The following is a 17,596-nucleotide window of genomic DNA, read 5'->3' as shown; positions in this document are numbered from 1 at the left end:
TATGTTGTGTGTGTGTATGTGTGGTGTGGTGTATGTGTGTGTGTATGTGTGTGTGTGTATATATGTGTGTGTGTGTGTGTGTGTGTGTGTATAGTGTGTGTATGTGTGTGTGTGTGTGTATGTGTGTGTGTATATGTGTGTGTGTATATGTGTGTGTATGTATACATACATACTAGTGGAACCATGCCCGTTTCCTCAACAATGAAACGGGCCCTAGGAAGGCTGTCATGTAGCTTTTTTTTTTTCTCTCTCCCTGCCCTCCTTTCCATGTCCAGCGATTCTCCTCTTCCCTGCCATCCCATCCGTGTCCCATGATTCTTTCCTCTTCTGTCCTTCCATCCCATCCATGTCCAGCGATTCTCCTCTGCCCTGCCCTCTCCTCCCCTCGATTTGTACCTGAACGTTCTCTGGCTGGCTGGCGCTGGCTTCGATTCCATTCGTAACATCCCTCCTGACGTCAGCTCGCCTCCAGCGTTCCCTTCCATCTCACTGTTCCGCCCTCTGACGTCATTACGTCTTGATGCGAGGGCGGGACAGTGAGGGGGAATGGAACGCTGGAGGCTGGCTGACGTCAGGAGATGTTACGAACCCAGGCAACCAGACATGGAACGTTGGAGGTGCAAATTGTTATATAGGATGTGAGTGAGGAGTGTTTGTGTGTATATATAGATATATAGTTGTATATGGATATATATATAGATATACAGGATATATAATTTCTGAGCAGCATATTTGCAGGTTTTTGTGTTGCTTCACAGTATTTGGCAGTGAAGGGATTTTGTGTTGCTGTTACTGAGGTGACACCAGAATTTGAATATATATTTGTTTTGCTGTATGACAAGTGAGAAATCTTGATTGATGTGTTGTATACAATCTTTGATATGGGATAGGCAAATTCATTTTAACTTATAATAAACAATGAAATATTTAGATTGCTTTATTCATCTGTGAATTTTAGTGTTCAATGTGTCACAACAGAAGAAAGGTTGAGAACCAACTGGTGTAAACATATAAGAAAATAAAGTTGTAGAAATGGTAGTCTGGTGTTACAAAAATGAGAGGTAGGTGGCATCTTATAAACTAACCAATTTATTGAGGCATAAGCTTTTGAGGACTAAAGTCCTTAAAATAGGGGTATAAGCCATAGTCGGACCTGGTCCCCCCAGCTTTCTCCACTAGCCCATCCAGCATCTGCACACCGGGGAAACGACATCATTATGTGGTTGGTGGGGATTCCCAAATTCCACCAGCCGACGATATCCAGATTCTGCCACCACTAACAACTCCCAGTCAGTAACATGCAATCAACTGTGAGAATGGAGCGTGCCTGTGGTCCCGGTGTTGACAGTGCAAAGCGCTGCTGCTGACAGCTGTTGTACTTTTCTGAATATGGGGTAGCAGTCTCCAGATAACTTCAGCTGGCAGGTCTTGTGGATCCCTAACATCTGAACTATTTCAGTTAAGTTTGGTAGGGTAGTGGAGAAGAGGAAGGAAGAGGAAATGGATGCCTACCCATGTTACCTGTTGCACACCATTCTCCCCACCCCCCCCCCCCCCCCCCCCCCCCCGTTCATTTTGGATACATGCCATGAGTTTTTGAGGCAGCACAGGTCCAGTCTGCCTATTCTCTCGTTTTCTGCCTCTGCAAATGAACATATAACTCCCTAATATGCAAAGCCCCCACTCCTCCACAAACACATCTCATATATTGTGACTTTCTTAACTCTTCTTCCTCCCTCCCCTGCTTACATAGCTGTTGCAAATATGTCCATGACCTGTTGCATTGCTGGCCCCCTTCCCTGTGTTATTACATTTTGTAATAATTCAGACAGCAATTAAAATTAGTGAGGCTTTTTTTCCAAACATCTGGGTATTGCTGCTCATTGATGTTTGGGTTTAAAACCATGGGCACTCTAGACAGTTTATTCCAGCCTTCTAGGAGGGCAGATGTGCCACTAATGATTAGTTGTAATTGTTGCCCAGTGCTTTTCTACCTCGTATGGATAAACATTCTTAAACTACCACTCTGAATTCTCTTTCCCTCACTACTACTACTACTTAACATTTCTAGAGCGCTACTAGGGTTACGCAGCGCTGTACAAATTAATAACTAAGGACGGTCCCTGCTCAGAAGAGCTTACAATCTAAAGGACGAAATGTCAAGTTGGGGTAGTCTAGATTTCCTGAGTAGAGGTGTTGTGATTAGGTGCCGAAAGCGACATTGAAGAGGTGGGCTTTGAGCAATGATTTGAAGATGGGTAGGGAGGGGGCCTGGCGTATGGGCTCAGGGAGTTTGTTCCAAGCATGGAGTGAGGCGAGACAGAAAGGGCGGAGCCTCCAACGTTCGGTCTCTGCATGGGACCGTGGTTCCGTGGTCTGATTCCGGCAGTAGATCATTGACGTCATCCGCATCACACAGCCTCTTCTATCGCTTCTGTTTCTGCCGGGACCACACGAACAGCTGAAACAGAAAAAAAGAAGAGGCCTTGTGAAGTGGATTCCCTACAGTGCAGGAGGTAAAAACATGCAGGAGGTGGGGAGGGGGGTCTTGAAACGACAGGGGAGGGAAGTGAGGGTCATGAACGACATGGGGGGAGGGGTTCCTTCTTTCGCTTCTGTTTCGCCTGTTCGTGCGGGAGGTAAAAACGTGCAGGAGGGGGGTCCTGAAACGACAGGGAAGGGAAGGGGGGTCATGAGCAACACGGGGGGGGAAGGGGGTCATGAAACTACAGAGGGGGGTCCTGAAATGACACGGGGGGGGAGGGGATTCCTGGAAATCAACTGGAAGGGGAGGGGGTCCTGGATCAGGGGTGAGGGGGAGGAGGTCCTGGAACTTGGAGGGGGGATGGGAAGAAGTGACAGGGGGGTCCTGGAACTCGCATGTGAAGAAGTGGGAGGGGTTTCAGGAACTCAGACAGGGGTGGAAGGGGGGAGGGGAAGGGGGTTCAGCAAACTCTCGGTCTCGCTGTGTCTCACATATGCACTCGCACACACTCTCTCACAGACACAGTCGCACCCAATCTCACTCTCTCTCTGACACACACTCGCACAGTCTCTCTCTCTCTCTCACACAGTCACTCTCACACACACACACTCTCTCAAACATACACACTACGAGGAAAGCCTTGCTAGCGCCCGTTTCCTTAAAAACTGAAACGGGCCTTTTTTACTAGTTGTTAATAATCTAAATAGTTATAAAAACTAATGAGGCCATTGACAAAACATTATTACTAATGCTTGTTTCTATAGCGCTACTAGATGTATATATCCATTCTTCTAGGCTCTTGTGAATATACCAGACAGTACTCAACCACCTTCAATCTGCTGATACCAACCTTGTCTCTAGGGAAGTTGTAGCCCACTGAAACTAGTCCAACCACGCCATGCCTGGTATTATTCTTCTGCTCTCCTACCTTTTATTTTGTCCTTATTGCCTCTTTTCTTACATTTGCTCCTGATTGAGCGAGAGATGGATTGGAAAGAAGGAATGGATCCTCAGGAGCTTAGTCAAGATCTGGAGGCGGGGCTGGTGGTTGGGAGGCGGGGATAGTGCTGGACAGACTTGTACGGTCTGTGCCAGAGACGGTGGTGGAGGCAGGGCTGGTGGTTGGGAAGCGAGGATTAGTGCTGGGCAGACTTATACGGTCTGTGCCAGAGCGGTGGTTGGGAGGCGGGGCTGCTGGTGGTTGGGAGGCAGGGATAATGCTGGGCCAGACTTATACGGTCTGTGCCCTGAAGAGCACAGGTACAAATCAAAGTAGGGTTATACACAAAATGTAGCAAATATGAGTTATCTTGTTTGGCAGACTGGATGGACCGTGCAGGTCTTTTTTTTCTGCCGTCATCTACTATGTTACTATTTGGATTACTGCACCTCTCAACTCTGTTCTTCCTAGAATAGCTAAATTGTTCAAATTCCACACAAAGTGCAACACCTTACACCCTAATAACTGCACATTGCAAACAATGTAGGCTATTCAAATTTGCTGTCTCATGTTACTTAAAAATTCAGGGGAAATTAGTCTTCTTTAATAGACGTAGCATGGAGAAAGGTCAAAGGCCTTGAGGGCATTTAACAGCAGCTTTGATGCGCACAATGTGACTCTGACTGTGTGTGTAAAATGGATGCTTTAGATTTTTGTGTCGGTTTTTTTTTTTTTTTTCTTTTCCGGTTATGTTTCACAAAGTGCAATGTTACCAGTAAAAGTGAAAGCAGAAAAAACAGGTACGACAAAGGAATTGCAACTTACCATATTGGTCTGAATATAAGACAGGGTTTGTTGGGGGGTTTTGCTGAGTTTTTTAATAATAAATATTTCTTTCTAAGATTCTACTTCCACTTATATTGGCAAACCTGGACTGATCTGGAGAAGGATGCAGCAGCATTTGTTCTGCCTGATGGAGGGCAGCATTCCATCTGGGCTGGGTGGTCTCTGTTTGGCCTGTGTAGAGGATATTTGGCAAATTGTACTTAGCCCAGATGGAGAAAGAGGTGGCAGGATCTGCCTGGCATGGTGGAGGAGCAGTTTGCTAGCTGCTAGTCAGTTGTTTGTTTTTTGTTTTGTTTTTTTAACTATCTGGCCCACATACTGGGGGGGGGGGGGGTTGCCTTATACAGTACTTGGTACTGATGGCATTCTTTGACAGGAGCAGCTGCAGGTCTGGTGCCATGGAGCTGGGTGACTGGGACTGTTAGCAGGAGCTATGCTAGCCCATCACAAGAGTAAGGTTGAAGAGTCCACATGCACTAAGTATATAGCATAACTCAGTACGGTAGGGAATAGCTTGGTTTTATTTAGTACATATGCAGGTGTTTTAAAGGTAGCTGTTCTAAATACATATCATAATAATGACTTCAGTAATCATTACCAGATCCCCTAGTCTCCTGTGATATTGTGGCAAAAGCCAAAAAATCTGGCCTTTGCTGCAGAAATTTGCTAGGTTTTTATAGAATCATGGGAACTAAGAGATGGGCAGGATACATGACCTTTCTCTCATTTTACTTTTCTCATGTGGCAGTGTCTGGGATTTGACCCACACTTTGAACATGTTCTTCATAGTTCAATGTCCAGATCTGTTCCTGGAGCAAAAAGGAACTGTGCCCTGAATGTGGATAACAGAGTAGGAAATAGGGCTGAGCGTGTGTGTGTGGTGTGGTGTTAGGGAGGACTTAGAGCAGTGGTTCCCAAACCTGGTCCTGGAGGCATCCCAGCAGTCAGGTTTTCAGGATACCGTAATGAATATTCATTAGAGAGGTATGCATGCACTGCCTTCACTGCATACAAAGCTATCTCATGAATATTCATTGTGGATATACTGAAAACCTGATTGCCTGGGATGCCTCCAGGACCAGGTTTGGGAACAACTGACATATGGAATGGGAGTGAAGAGGACTGCAGCAGAGGGGTAGAGAGAGAGTTGGGATGGGAGATAGGAACAGGACTAGGGCCAAGGGAGTGACATCTCCTGATCCAGATTTTTTTCTCCTCCCTGATCCTAGTCCTAGAACCAGCTGTTTTTCTCCTCTCTCCAAGTTCCAGAACCTCTGTTCATCATCCTGTTTTTTTTCCTGCCTCCATCTCCTGTTCAGTCTTCCTTCTCCCCAGTTCTCCTCTTCTTTCCTTCCAGTCATGGTTCAGGGTACTGTAGGTGAGCCCTTGGATCACAGTCAGGTTGATACTGCCTACCCAACCCGAAGGCTAGGCAGGCTGCGGCTGGTGGCAGGTGAGTCACAGTCCTGGAAGGACTGAGAGAGCAAGTGGCTCTGAAAAAGAGCCCTTGGAGCCAGGCCTGACAAGGTCAGGACCTGGGAGAGCGGATCTGAAAGAGCCCTTGGGGGCAGGCCCCAGTGAAGTCAGAGGCAGGAATCAGTGGAGGCACAAAGCTGGAGGTCTGAAGACTTGAGGACCTGAAACAAGGCAGGATGAGATAGAAGACACAGAAGGAACAAGGCTGGGACACGGAGGCAGGAACAGGGACTGGAAGTGAGGCAGGATCAAGGTGGGAACTCGGAGCAGGAAGGAACCCATGCTGGACAATTCCAGGAGACATGTTGCCAAAGCACTGGAGAGGAACAAGGACCCTTCTTAAGTACCGCCAAAGTGGAACTGGAGCATTCCCCCCTAAGGACACTGGCATCGGCAAGTGCTGGGAGGTCAGTATGACAGCGGGCCACCTGCCCAGATGGAGAGCCCCAAAGTGCCTGATACAGCCATGGCAGGCGGCCCACCTAAGTGGGCAGATCGCTGCAGGCCCAGCAAACACTGTGGGGCCCAACCTCCAAGAGTGGAGGTAGATCGGGGCACAGCTTCAGCTGTGATACATCCCCCAGATCTCCTTCTCCTCCTTTTTCTGATGCATAAGATTCCTTTAGATCAGATTTATTTTTTAGTTTAGTGATGTAGCATACAAACATATGTGTATGCTGTAGAATTTTTTAACTCTTGCTGAAGAATCTACCCCCAAGATGCTGCAGTAAACTGGGGGCTGTAATTATTATGTTGTGAACCAAACCTTTGGTACTAGAAGTAAAATGTTACATGCCTTTCTAGCATGAAATTTAACTTCTAATCTAAATGCCTAACACAGTAAGGTTGGTAAGCTAGGAGTTTAGTAAAGAGGCCATGATACTGCCCCAGCCAACATCTGCAGTCGTTCTGGGGCTCTCATGGTAATATGTGCAGGGCACCCCAGGCCTCTCCTACTCACTCTGGGCAGCTAGCAGTTCGAGAATAGTTTACCTGCTACCGGCTTGGTCTCCAGCATCAATCAGTCAGTGCTTAGAATATGTATTGTTTAAACTTCACAGGGGCACCAGAATGATGCTGGACACTGAGACAGTGGAGAGGTAAGCCACCATTGTACTGGCTTGGGAACAGGTGGCGTGATAAGGAGGTAGGTGTGAGGGGGGGGAGGCTTCCATTGTTTATTATGGGATGGAAAGGTTGCTGTTGTTTGCTGAGGAGGCTTCCTCCCTGCTAATTGGACCAATTAGTGTGAAGAGCCTGAAGATGCAGCTTCTAGGTGTGCTCTGGGATCCATGCTCCTTTAACTGCCGTCCTCTGAGCATATTCATGCTCTGCAAATTTTTGTATTTGGCACTAAAATCGAAGGTACAATGTGCTGGATGAGCCGCTTGACCAATTTTAGCACACTCTGTTATCAGTTAATACACCAATATATAATACAATCTTTTGAAATTATTTTATTTTCCATTTACTCCAGTCAAAAAGGACTGTTCTCAGTGGATTATATAATCACATCCATAAAAACCAGGTTTAACACATAAGCCATAACAAACATTCTTTAGACAACTTAAAATGATAAAAGTATTATTGGCAGATACTGAAGGCCTATTCAAATAGCCAGGCTTTCAGCTATTTCCAAAAAGGCATAAGTACATAAGTATTGCCATACTGGGAAAGACCAAAGGGCCATCGAGCTCAGCATCCTGTTTCCAACAGTGGCCAATCCAGGTCACAGATACCCGGCAAGATCCCAAAAATGTACAAAACATTTTATACTGCTTATCCCAGAAATAGTGGATTTTCCCCAAGTCCATTTGATAACGGTCTATGGACTTTTCCTTCAGGAAGCCATCCAAACCTTTTTTAAACTCCGCTAAGCTAACCGCCTTTACCACATTCTCTGGCAATGAATTCCAGAGTTTATTTACACGTTGAGTGAAGAAAACATTTCTCCAATTCATTTTAAATTTACTACATTGAAGCTTCATCACATGCCCCCTAGTACTAGTATTTTGGAAAGCGTGAACAGACACTTCACATCTACCCATTCAACTCCACTCATTATTTTATAGACCTCTATCATATCTCCCCTCAGCTGCCTTTTCTCCAAGCTGAAGAGCCCTAGCCACTTTAGCCTTTCCTCATAGGGAAGTCGTCCCATCCCCTTTATCATTTTCGTCGCACATCTCTGCACCTTTTCTAATTGCACTATATCTTTTTTGAGGTGCGACGACCAGAATTGAACGCAATATTTGAGGTGCGGTCACACCATGGAGCAATACACAGGCATTATAACATCCTCATTTTTGTTTTCCATTCCTTTCCTAATAATACCTAACATTCTATTTGCTTTCTTAGCCGCAGCAGCACACTGAGCAGAAGGTTTCAACGTATCATCAATGATGACACCTAGATCCCTTTCTTGGTCTGTGACTCCTAACGTGGAACCTTGCATGATGTAGCTATAATTCGGGTTCCTCTTTCCCACATGCATCACTTTGCACTTGCTCACATTAAACGTCATCTGCCATTTAGACGCCCAGTCTCGTAAGGTCCGCTTGTAATTTTTCACAATCTTCCTGCGATTTAACGACTTTGAATAACTTTGTGTCATCAGCAAATGTAATTACCTCACTAGTTACTCCCATCTCTAGGTCATTTATAAATATGTTAAAAAGCAGCGGTCCCAGCACAGAGCCCTGGGGAACCCCACTAACTACCCTTTTCCATTGAGAATACTGACCATTTAACCCTACTCTCTCTGTTTTCTATCTTTTAACCAGTTTTTAATCCACAATAGAACACTACCTCCTATCCCTTGACTCTCCAATTTCCTCTGGAGTCTTTCATGAGGTACTTTGTCAAACGCCTTCTGAAAATCGAGATACACAATATCAACCGGCTCACATTTATCCACATGTTTTTTTCATCCCTTCAAAGAAATGTAGTAGATTGGTGAGGCAAGATTTCCCTTCACTGAATCCATGTTGACTTTGTCTCATTAATCCATGCTTTTGAATATGCTCTGTAATTTTGTTCTTAATAATAGTCTCTACCATTTTGCCCGGCACCGACGTCAGACTCAGCGAGGTCTATAATTTCCCGGATCTCCTCTGGAACCTTTTTTAAAAATCAGCGTTACATTGGCCACCCTCCAATCTTCCGGTACCACGCTCGATTTTAAGGATAAATGACATATTTCTAACAATAGCTCCGGAAGCTCATTTTTCAGTTCTATCAGTACTCTGGGATGAATACCATCCGGTCCAGGAGATTGGCTACTCTTCAGTTTGTAGAACTGCCCCATTACATCCTCCAGGTTTACAGAGAATTCATTAAATTTCTCTGACCTCGTCAGCTTCGAATACCATTTTCCGGCACCGGTATCCCACCCAAATCTTCCTCGGTGAAGACCGAAGCAAAGAATTCATTTAATCTCTCCGCTATGGATTTGTCTTCCCTGATCGCCCCTTCTACTCCTCGGTCATCTAGCGGTCCAACTGATTCTTTTGCCAGCTTCCTACTTTTAATATACCTAAAAAAAATTCTTCTATGTGTTTTTGCCTCCAAAGCAATCTTTTTTTCGAAGTCCCTCTTAGCTTTCCTTATCACTACTACTACTACTTAACATTTCTAAAGCGCTACTAGGGTTACGCAGCGCTGTACAGTTTAACAAAGAAGGATAGTCCCTGCTCAAAGGAGCTTACAATCTAAAGGACGGAATGTAAAGTTGGGGCAGTCTAGATATCCTGAATGGAGATATAATGGTTATGTGCCGAAGGCGACATTGAAGAGGTGGGCTTTGAGTAAGGATTTGAGATGGGCAGCGAGGGGGCTTGGCGTATGGGCTCAGGGAGTTTATTCCACGCATAGGGTGAGGTGAGGCAGAAAGGGCGGAGTCTGGAGTTGGCGGGGGTGGAGAAGGGTACTGAGAGGAGGGATTTGTCCTGTGAGCGGAGGTTACAGGTAGGAGCGTAAGGGGAGATGAGGGTAGAGAGGTAATGAGGGACTGCAGATCGAGTGCATTTGTAGGTAGTAGGAGAAGCTTGAACTGCATGCGGTACCTGATCGGAAGCCAGTGAAGTGACTTGAGGCGAGGGGGTGATATGGGCATATCGGTCCTAACGGAAGATTAAGACGTGCAGCAGAGTTCTGAACGGATTGAAGGGGGGATAGATGGCTAAATGGGAGGCCAGTGAGGAGTAGGTTGCAGTAGTCAAGGCGAGAGGTAATGAGAGAGTGGACGAGTGTTCGGGTAGTATGCTCAGAGAAGAAAGGGCGAATTTTGCTGATGTTATAGAGAGAGAAGCGACAGGGCTTGGCTATCTTCTGGATATGCGCGGAGAGGGAGGAGTCGAAGATGACTCCGAGGTTGCGGGCAGATGAGACGGGGAGGATGAGGGTGTTATCAACAGAGATAGAGAGAGGAGGGATAGGAGAAGTGGTTTTGGGTGGAAAGACAATAAGCTCGGTCTTAGCCATGTTCAGTTTCAGGTGGCGGTTGGACATCCAGGCAGCAATGTCAGATAGGCAGGCCAATACTTTGGCCTGGGTTTCCGCAGTGATGTCCGGTGTGGAGAGATAAAGCTGGGTGTCGTCAGCATAAAGATGATATTGGAAACCATGGGATGAGATCAGCGAACCCAGGGAAGAGGTGTAGATTGAAAACAGAAGGGGTCCAAGGACAGATCCCTGAGGAACTCCAAGAGAGAGCGGGATGGGGGTGGAGGAAGATCCTTGAGAATGTACACTGAAGGTGCGGTGGGAGAGATAAGAGGAGAACCAGGAGAGGACAGAGCCCTGGAATCCAAATGAGGACAGTGTGGCAAGAAGTAAGTTGTGATTGACAGTGTCAAAAGCGGCGGATAGGTCGAGGAGGTTGAGGATGGGAGTAATGACCTTTGGATTTGGCAAGGAACAGGTCATTACAGACTTTAGATAGTGCCGTTTCTGTCGAGTGTAGAGGGCGAAAGCCGGATTGAAGCGGATCAAGGATGGCATGAGAGGAGAGAAAATCAAGGCAACGGCTGTGAACGCCACATTCAAGTATCTTGGAGAGGAAGGGTAGGATGGGAGATGGGGCGGTAGTTGGAAGGACAGATAGGGTCTAGTGATGGTTTTTTGAGAAGTGGTGTGACTACAGCATGCTTGAAGGTGTCAGGGACAGTGCAGTGGAGAGAGAGAGCTTGAGGATATGATAGATGGGGAGGGTGACAGTAGGAGAGATGATGTTTAGGTAAGTTGGTTGGGATGGGATCAGAGGAACAGGTGGTGCATTCGAGGAGGAAAGAAGGTGGGCGGTTTCCTCCTCGGTGATATCGGGAAAAGAGGAGAAGGAGGCCTGGGTTGGTTGGTTGAGGGAGTGGGTTAAAGGGTGAAGAGGAGGAGGTGGCTTGGTAGTGAATTCAAGGTTGATCTTCTGCACCTTGTCACGGAAGTAGTCAGCTAGTGATTGAGGAGAATGTGAGGGGGGGATGGGAGCAGAGGGCACTTGAGGAGGGAGTTAAGGGTAGCGAAGAGACGTCGAGGGTTGGAGCCGGGAGAATAGTCAATTGGGTGTAATAGCCCTGTTTGGCAAGGAATAGGGAGGACTGGAAGGAGGATAGCATGAATTTGTAATGATGAAGTCGGTATGGGTGCGAGATTTCCTCCAGAGGCGTTCGGCAGATCGGGCGAGGAGCGAAGGTATCGGATGCAAGGGGTCAGCCAGGGCTGGGGATTAGTACGCCTTGTGGGACGGGAGATGGATGGTGCAAGTGTGTCCAGAGCAGTGGAGAGAGTGGCATTGTAAGCAGAGACAGCCTTGTCGACAGACTCTGAGGACATGATGGAAGGGAGGAGATTAGAGATACAAGAGGATAAGGTGGGAGGGTCGACAGCCTGGAGATTCCTGAAAGTAGTGGTTAGTGTTGGGCGGGACTGAGGGGAAGGGTGATGAAGTGTGAAGGTGATCAGGTGATGATCTGAGAGAGGAAGAGCAGAGGTGCAGAAATTGGAGGGTGAGCAGGTAGAGGAGATGACGAGGTCAAGACAGTGGCCAGTTTTGTGAGTGGGGTGGTGGAGCTCAGCTGGAGGTTGAAGGAGGATGTCAGAGTGAGGAACTGAGAAGTGTAGGAGTCGGATGGGTCATCAGCGTGTATGTTAAAGTCTCCAAGAATGAGGGACGGAGATGAGGGTTCAAGAAAACGGAGAGCCAGGCATCGAATAGTCAGTAAGGAAGGAAGGGAGGGACTTATCGGCGCTTTGCATAACATCCTGTTCCTTCATTAGCACCTCGGGAATTACCTTTCATATCGATGGACCCACATCCAATAAGTTGGATTTCTATAAGATAGGGCACACACAAAAAAAATTATTTTCTGTGTACTCTACCTTGAATCAAATAGGCTAAACATTCTGCAGGACACAAAACACAACCTTGAAATCTCTATGGGTAGAAATTCCATGTGTGAAGAGGAAAAGGATAGTGATAGGAGTATACTACCATCCACCTAGTCAGGATGAACAGACAGATGCAGGAATATTATCAGAAATTAGGGAGTCTAAGAAACTGGGTAACAACATAATAATGATGGGTGATTTCAGTTACCCAGTATTGACTGGATAAATGTAACATTGGGCATGCTAGAGAGGTAAAAGTTCCTAGATAAAATCAAGGACTGCTTTATGAAGCAGCTAGTTCAGGAACCAACAAGAGGGGAAACAATTCTAGACCTAGTTCTTAGTGTAGTGCAGGAGGTAATGGTGTATATAATCAGATGTGATTTAATATCTGGTGTTAATGCACATAGGAAATCCAATACATTAGCATTTAACTTTCAAAAAGGAAGCTGTGATAAAATGAGGTCAAGCAGCGGGGCTTTGCAGTACGTGCTCTTTAGATGCTCGAGCTAGTACAAGCATGGCGAGCGATGATTCTTCCCACTCTGGAGCTGGCAAGCGGGCGCCATTTTGGAAGCGCCACATGCCTCGACCCCCGCGATGGCAGAGGAGTCTGAGTGCAGGGGACGCCTCGTTTTGAGGCTGCCACAGGAGCTCCAACCTCCGTTTCGCCTAATTCGGGGACGGAGGGCCAGGGTGAGTTTTTCTCCCCTGAGTTTGTGCTGCTGATGCATAAGGCCTTCATGCTGAAAAGAGCTCTGCCGCAGATGTCTGACACTGCGCTGCATTCTGGTTTCCCTCCGGGTGCTGATGCCCTGGGGATGGCTACAGATATTATTTCTTCCCCCGAGCATTGGAAACACGCTAAACATAGACGGGTAAATTCCCTGTCTGAAAGTGGCACATCTCCCCCCCCCTCTCTCCCCCCCCCCCACACACACACCTGTGGTCAGACTGTGGAGAGTCTGAGGGATCTGGCAGGCCCTCGTGGACGGAGGATCCGGAGGAGGGTGCCTGTTTGCCACTGGATTCGGATGATCCCAATGCGGTTCGGATTTTCCACCGTGATGAGCTCCCAGCTCTCATTGCTGACGCCTTGCAGGCCCTCTCGATTGATGATCCTGCTGAGGGTGACGCCTCCTCTGGTAATCTTAGGATGGTGAGTACTAAGAAGCCTATGCGGGCCTTTCCTGTGCATGACTCCATCCAGGAGCTTTCAACTCAATGATCTGACCCCGATGGGCCTTTGAAAGTGGCCAGGGCTATGGGTCAGCTTTACCCTCTGAGTGAAGTTCACTTGGCCCTTTTTGGGATGCCTAAAGTGGACACGCTGGTCACGGCAGTCACTAAAAAGACCACTCTCGCTGTAGAGGGAGGAGTCGCTTTGAAAGACGTGCAGGACCGGCGGCTAGAATCCGCGCTGAAGCGGTCCTTTGAAATATCGGGCCTTGCCTTAAGGGTGTCTATTTGCAGTTCCTATGAAGCCCACGCCTGTCTTTCCTGGTTACAACAGGCAGTAGCTCAGCCCGCGGAGGGTGCGGGGTCCCTCTCTGAGTTTGCCCCGCGGATGGAGTCGGCCCTGTCATTTTTGGCGGACGCCCTTTATGATCTGGTCAGAGCTTTGGCTAAGCAGATGTCTGTGGCGGTTTCTGCCCGCCGCCTCCTTTGGCTGCGGCATTGGGCAGCGGACATGGCCTCTAAGCAAAGGCTGGTGAGGTTACCCTTTCGGGGCCTCCTGTTATTTGGAGAGGATTGGAGAAGATTGTTAAAGACCTATGGGATTCCCCCAGCGGTTATGTGAGGATAGGCCGAGGCCTTCTTCCAAGGGTCCTGTTTTTCCCTCCTCTTCCAGACCTCGCTTCCGTGAAGCTCGCAGGTATTGCCCAGGGCGCTCTGCTATGTTTTCTCAACGTGCCCGTTTTCAGCAGAGGAACTCCTTTCGCTCGGACAAATGCTCTGCAGTGGCAGGGACGTGGCCAGGAGTTCAGGGGCATCCTCCATAATGATGGGACACCGGCCCACTCCTCTATTCCTGCAAAAACTTTCATTTTACAGGATTTGGAGAATGTTCCTCCTTGGGACTCAGAGGTGGTTTTATCTGTGTACTCTGACTGTCCTGGTTCTGCTGATGGCCCTGACGAACGTTTCAGAGGCAGACAGGGGTGATGATCCTACTGTAGCTAGGCTGTTTTGAGAGCACAGTTGCCTCTGTTGATAACAAAATCTGTGGAAGCTTTAAACATTTCTTCCTCTGCTTCACAGTGCTCCATCTATTATGTCAGGTACGGTGGGAGGGGGAGTTCCCACTGCGTTGGACCATGGGAGAATTTACATATTTAGGAATAATATTGACAGCAGATCCGCAGAAGCTGTATAGGCAAAATATGAATATTCTTTTGCAGCATACAAAGCGGACGTTGGCCCAGTGGCATAATTTACCATTGACCTTGAGCGGGCGAATTAGCTTGTACAGTATGGTATTATTCCCCTGTTGGCTTTATGTGCTTAGACAATTGCCGCTATATATACACACTAAAGATCTTCACCAGCTGAGACGAATGCTGTCATATGTATGGGGGGGGAAAGAAACCTAAAGTCAAACTGGAGCAATTGTATGGAAGGCTACAGATAGGTGGGCTGGGGATGCCCAACCTGCGAGACTATAACTGGGCATGTTTGCTGCGACATGTAGCGGACTGGGTATTAGGAACGGAAGAATATACCCCAAGGGAGCTGGAACAAATATTGTTTAAGCCGTACCACCCCTATTATCTTGTGCATGCTCCTACTCAGAAAATTCCCCCGGAGTGGAGGAAACATCTGCTGTTAGATCCAATGAGACGAGCATGGCACTTTGTGGTCCAACTTTTTGGGAAAAATCCGAGATGCACTGATATGATTCCATTAATCGGTAATGCCGAATTTGGGAGAGGAAGTGACGTCACCAATCCAGATGAACATCTGAGAGACGAGCTCCAGCCGCCCCGCGGCAAAAACAACTAAAAACGCGATTTTAAACACAGTCCAAGAGCGTGAAATAGTACTTACCGGACCCAAGATATAGCACGGAGCTTGCATATGCAATCGAGCCAAACGGCGGCGGATCTCTCCCAATTTGCCTTTGTGGGAGCTGGGGCGAAGCTTAAACTCAAGATGGCGGACGTGCGCAAAGCGAAAGGCACAACAGACGCGGGGAGCGCTCAAATACAAGACAACCAGCTGGAACAGCAAACCATCGCGGAATCAGCTGAGGGGGAGCAACTCGGCCTGCAGCAGTGACTACAAAATATCAGCTCCGACCTTAAAGCCCTACGAACAGAAGTGGCAACACTAGGAGCAAACTTGCGAGGGGAGATCTGCGAACTGGGTTCACGCCTGGAGGATACAGAGGCACAGGTGGAGGCTCACGGGGAGGCTCTGGGATTGCTGGATCATCAGCTTGCAGGGCTGCAGAGCGAACAACAATAACTATTGGATAAAGTAGAGGACCTGGAGAATCGGGGCCGCCGCAGCAACCTTAGATTCCGGGGCCTTCCTGAAACCCCACAGTATCAGAACTGTGAACAGGTGATACAGCAAATTGTGCAAGACCTGTTTAAAGCAAATGGCGAAATGATAGAACTTGAAACAATACAGATTGAAAGAGCGCACCGGGCACTAGGAGCAATGCGCAATAATAGGCCAAAGGACATTATTGCCTGCTTTACTAGATATAAACAAAAAGAACAAGTGCTGAAACTGGCACGTCAAACGCAAGATTTCAAATGGGACTCGTACGCCATCGAAATATATCAAGATCTGGCGGCAGCGATGTTGAAAAGGAGAGGGGAACTGAAGCCATTCACGAGACATCTTAGAGATCTAAAGATTCAATACAGATGGAAACATCCCTTTGCTCTTGTGTTTTATAAAGATGGAAAGCTACATCAAATTAAATCTTTGGAGGAAGCACAAGAATGTTTGTTTCCTGGAGACAACGACGCCAGGGGAGAAATCAGGGACAAGCTCAGGGAAGGGGCCCGGTTCTCACCTCCCCCACCGAAGTGGCAACGGGTGGGGAAGGGGCCCAGAAGATTACAGCGCCAACAATCAGCAACACGAGTTACCTGACAAGATATGGACGTTACTATTGGTAAAGTTATTGAATATTAAGTAAGAGTTGTTTAAGAGGTTGTTTATAATGAGCCTTCGTTTAGGCTCTGGACAAAAAGAGAGAGATTGGGAATTGTTGTTGCTGCGGGGTGGCCGGGATGGGACAGGTTGTTCCTTCCTCCTAGTTTAGGCATTCACTGGGATAGCAAGTGATGCCTATAATCCATAGGGGTGATATGGGAGGGGGGAGGGAGGTTCGAGAGGGGAGGGAGGGGGGATGGGAATCAGAGTGGCGTGGCATAGGATGCGGACTGGATATAGGATAATGTTTAATATGGCTGAGGAAATTAAAAGAATGATCTCTGTACGTTAAGATGAATGGGGGACATTAAATGTATGTTGCTAAACGCCAGGGGGCTGAATATACATAGAAAATGACAATTGATGTTTCGGGAATTGCAAAGACATGGGGTGGACATAGGGCTGATACAGGAGACCCACTTAAAACCTAGATATGAACGCCTTTGCAAGCATAAGGCATATCCCCTTATTCACTTCGCCTCTAGTATTGATAATACGAAAAGCAAGGGTGTTCTTATAGCTTTTGGCAGGGGGAAATCCTGGGATATAAAATAAGTTATAAAAGACAAAGGCAGGAGATACCTGTTGATCGTTTTCACACTGATGGGACGAACCTACACATTAGTGAACATATATAGTCCAAATACACGGCAAGGAGAATTCATTAAAGAAGTAGATCAAATACTTAGAAACATAGAAGGGTCCCTATTGTTGGGAGGGGACTTCAACCTCACGCTGAATCCACAAGTAGATAATACGATAAGTAGAATAAACTACGCAAAAGGCGATAGGAGACAGCTTCACGAGTTTATCACACGCTGGCAACTTCAAGATTTCTGGCGTAGGGACAATCCCACCCAGAGGGCCTACACATACTTCTCTACGGTCCATCAGTCTGCATCTAGGATAGATATGTGGCTAGGGGATACCTCATTGTTGGGAGCAATTGGAGAACACTCTATTCTACCGTGGACCTGGTCGGACCACTCCCCGGTGCTTCTGCGGCTCCGTGGCCTGGGTAATGCCGAATTTGAAGCAGGACTTCAGTCCGCTAGATATCATAACTGGGCCAAAGTAGGGGTGGTGGTAGAAGCGGATTTATTACATAATACAGGACGATTTGGACACAAAAGGAAATAAGACAGTGGGGATGGAAATGTAGACTGGTATTCCTACTTCCAGGAGAAGATCTACATTTCAAGATTGACTAGAGGCGGATGTTCTAAAGAGATGTTCCCCTTATTAGAACAATTTTTTTTTGCCCCCAGGGAGTCAGCAGGTCACAGTGTCGGGGT

At 47.3% G+C, this 17,596-nt stretch overlaps 1 protein-coding gene across 2 annotated transcripts in view; it reads left to right on the top strand.

Moving 5' to 3' along the window:
* Positions 1–17,596, top strand: part of LIN37 (lin-37 DREAM MuvB core complex component) — a 121,293-nt gene that overhangs the window by 55,131 nt on the left and 48,566 nt on the right. Inside the window, exon 2 of one of the 2 annotated variants that reach the window (XM_030212290.1) lies at positions 4,171–4,225. In XM_030212290.1, the coding sequence (XP_030068150.1) occupies positions 4,171–4,225 (55 nt within the window). The remainder of the gene's footprint in view (positions 1–4,170; positions 4,226–17,596) is intronic. The other variant, XM_030212289.1, reaches the window with a different exon arrangement.

This window comes from Microcaecilia unicolor, chromosome 8 (genome assembly GCF_901765095.1).
Source record: "Microcaecilia unicolor chromosome 8, aMicUni1.1, whole genome shotgun sequence".
Classification (NCBI taxonomy): Eukaryota; Metazoa; Chordata; class Amphibia; order Gymnophiona; family Siphonopidae; genus Microcaecilia; species Microcaecilia unicolor.
The sequence above is the reverse complement of the archived record's forward strand: the minus strand, read 5'-3'. Positions and strand labels throughout refer to the sequence as shown.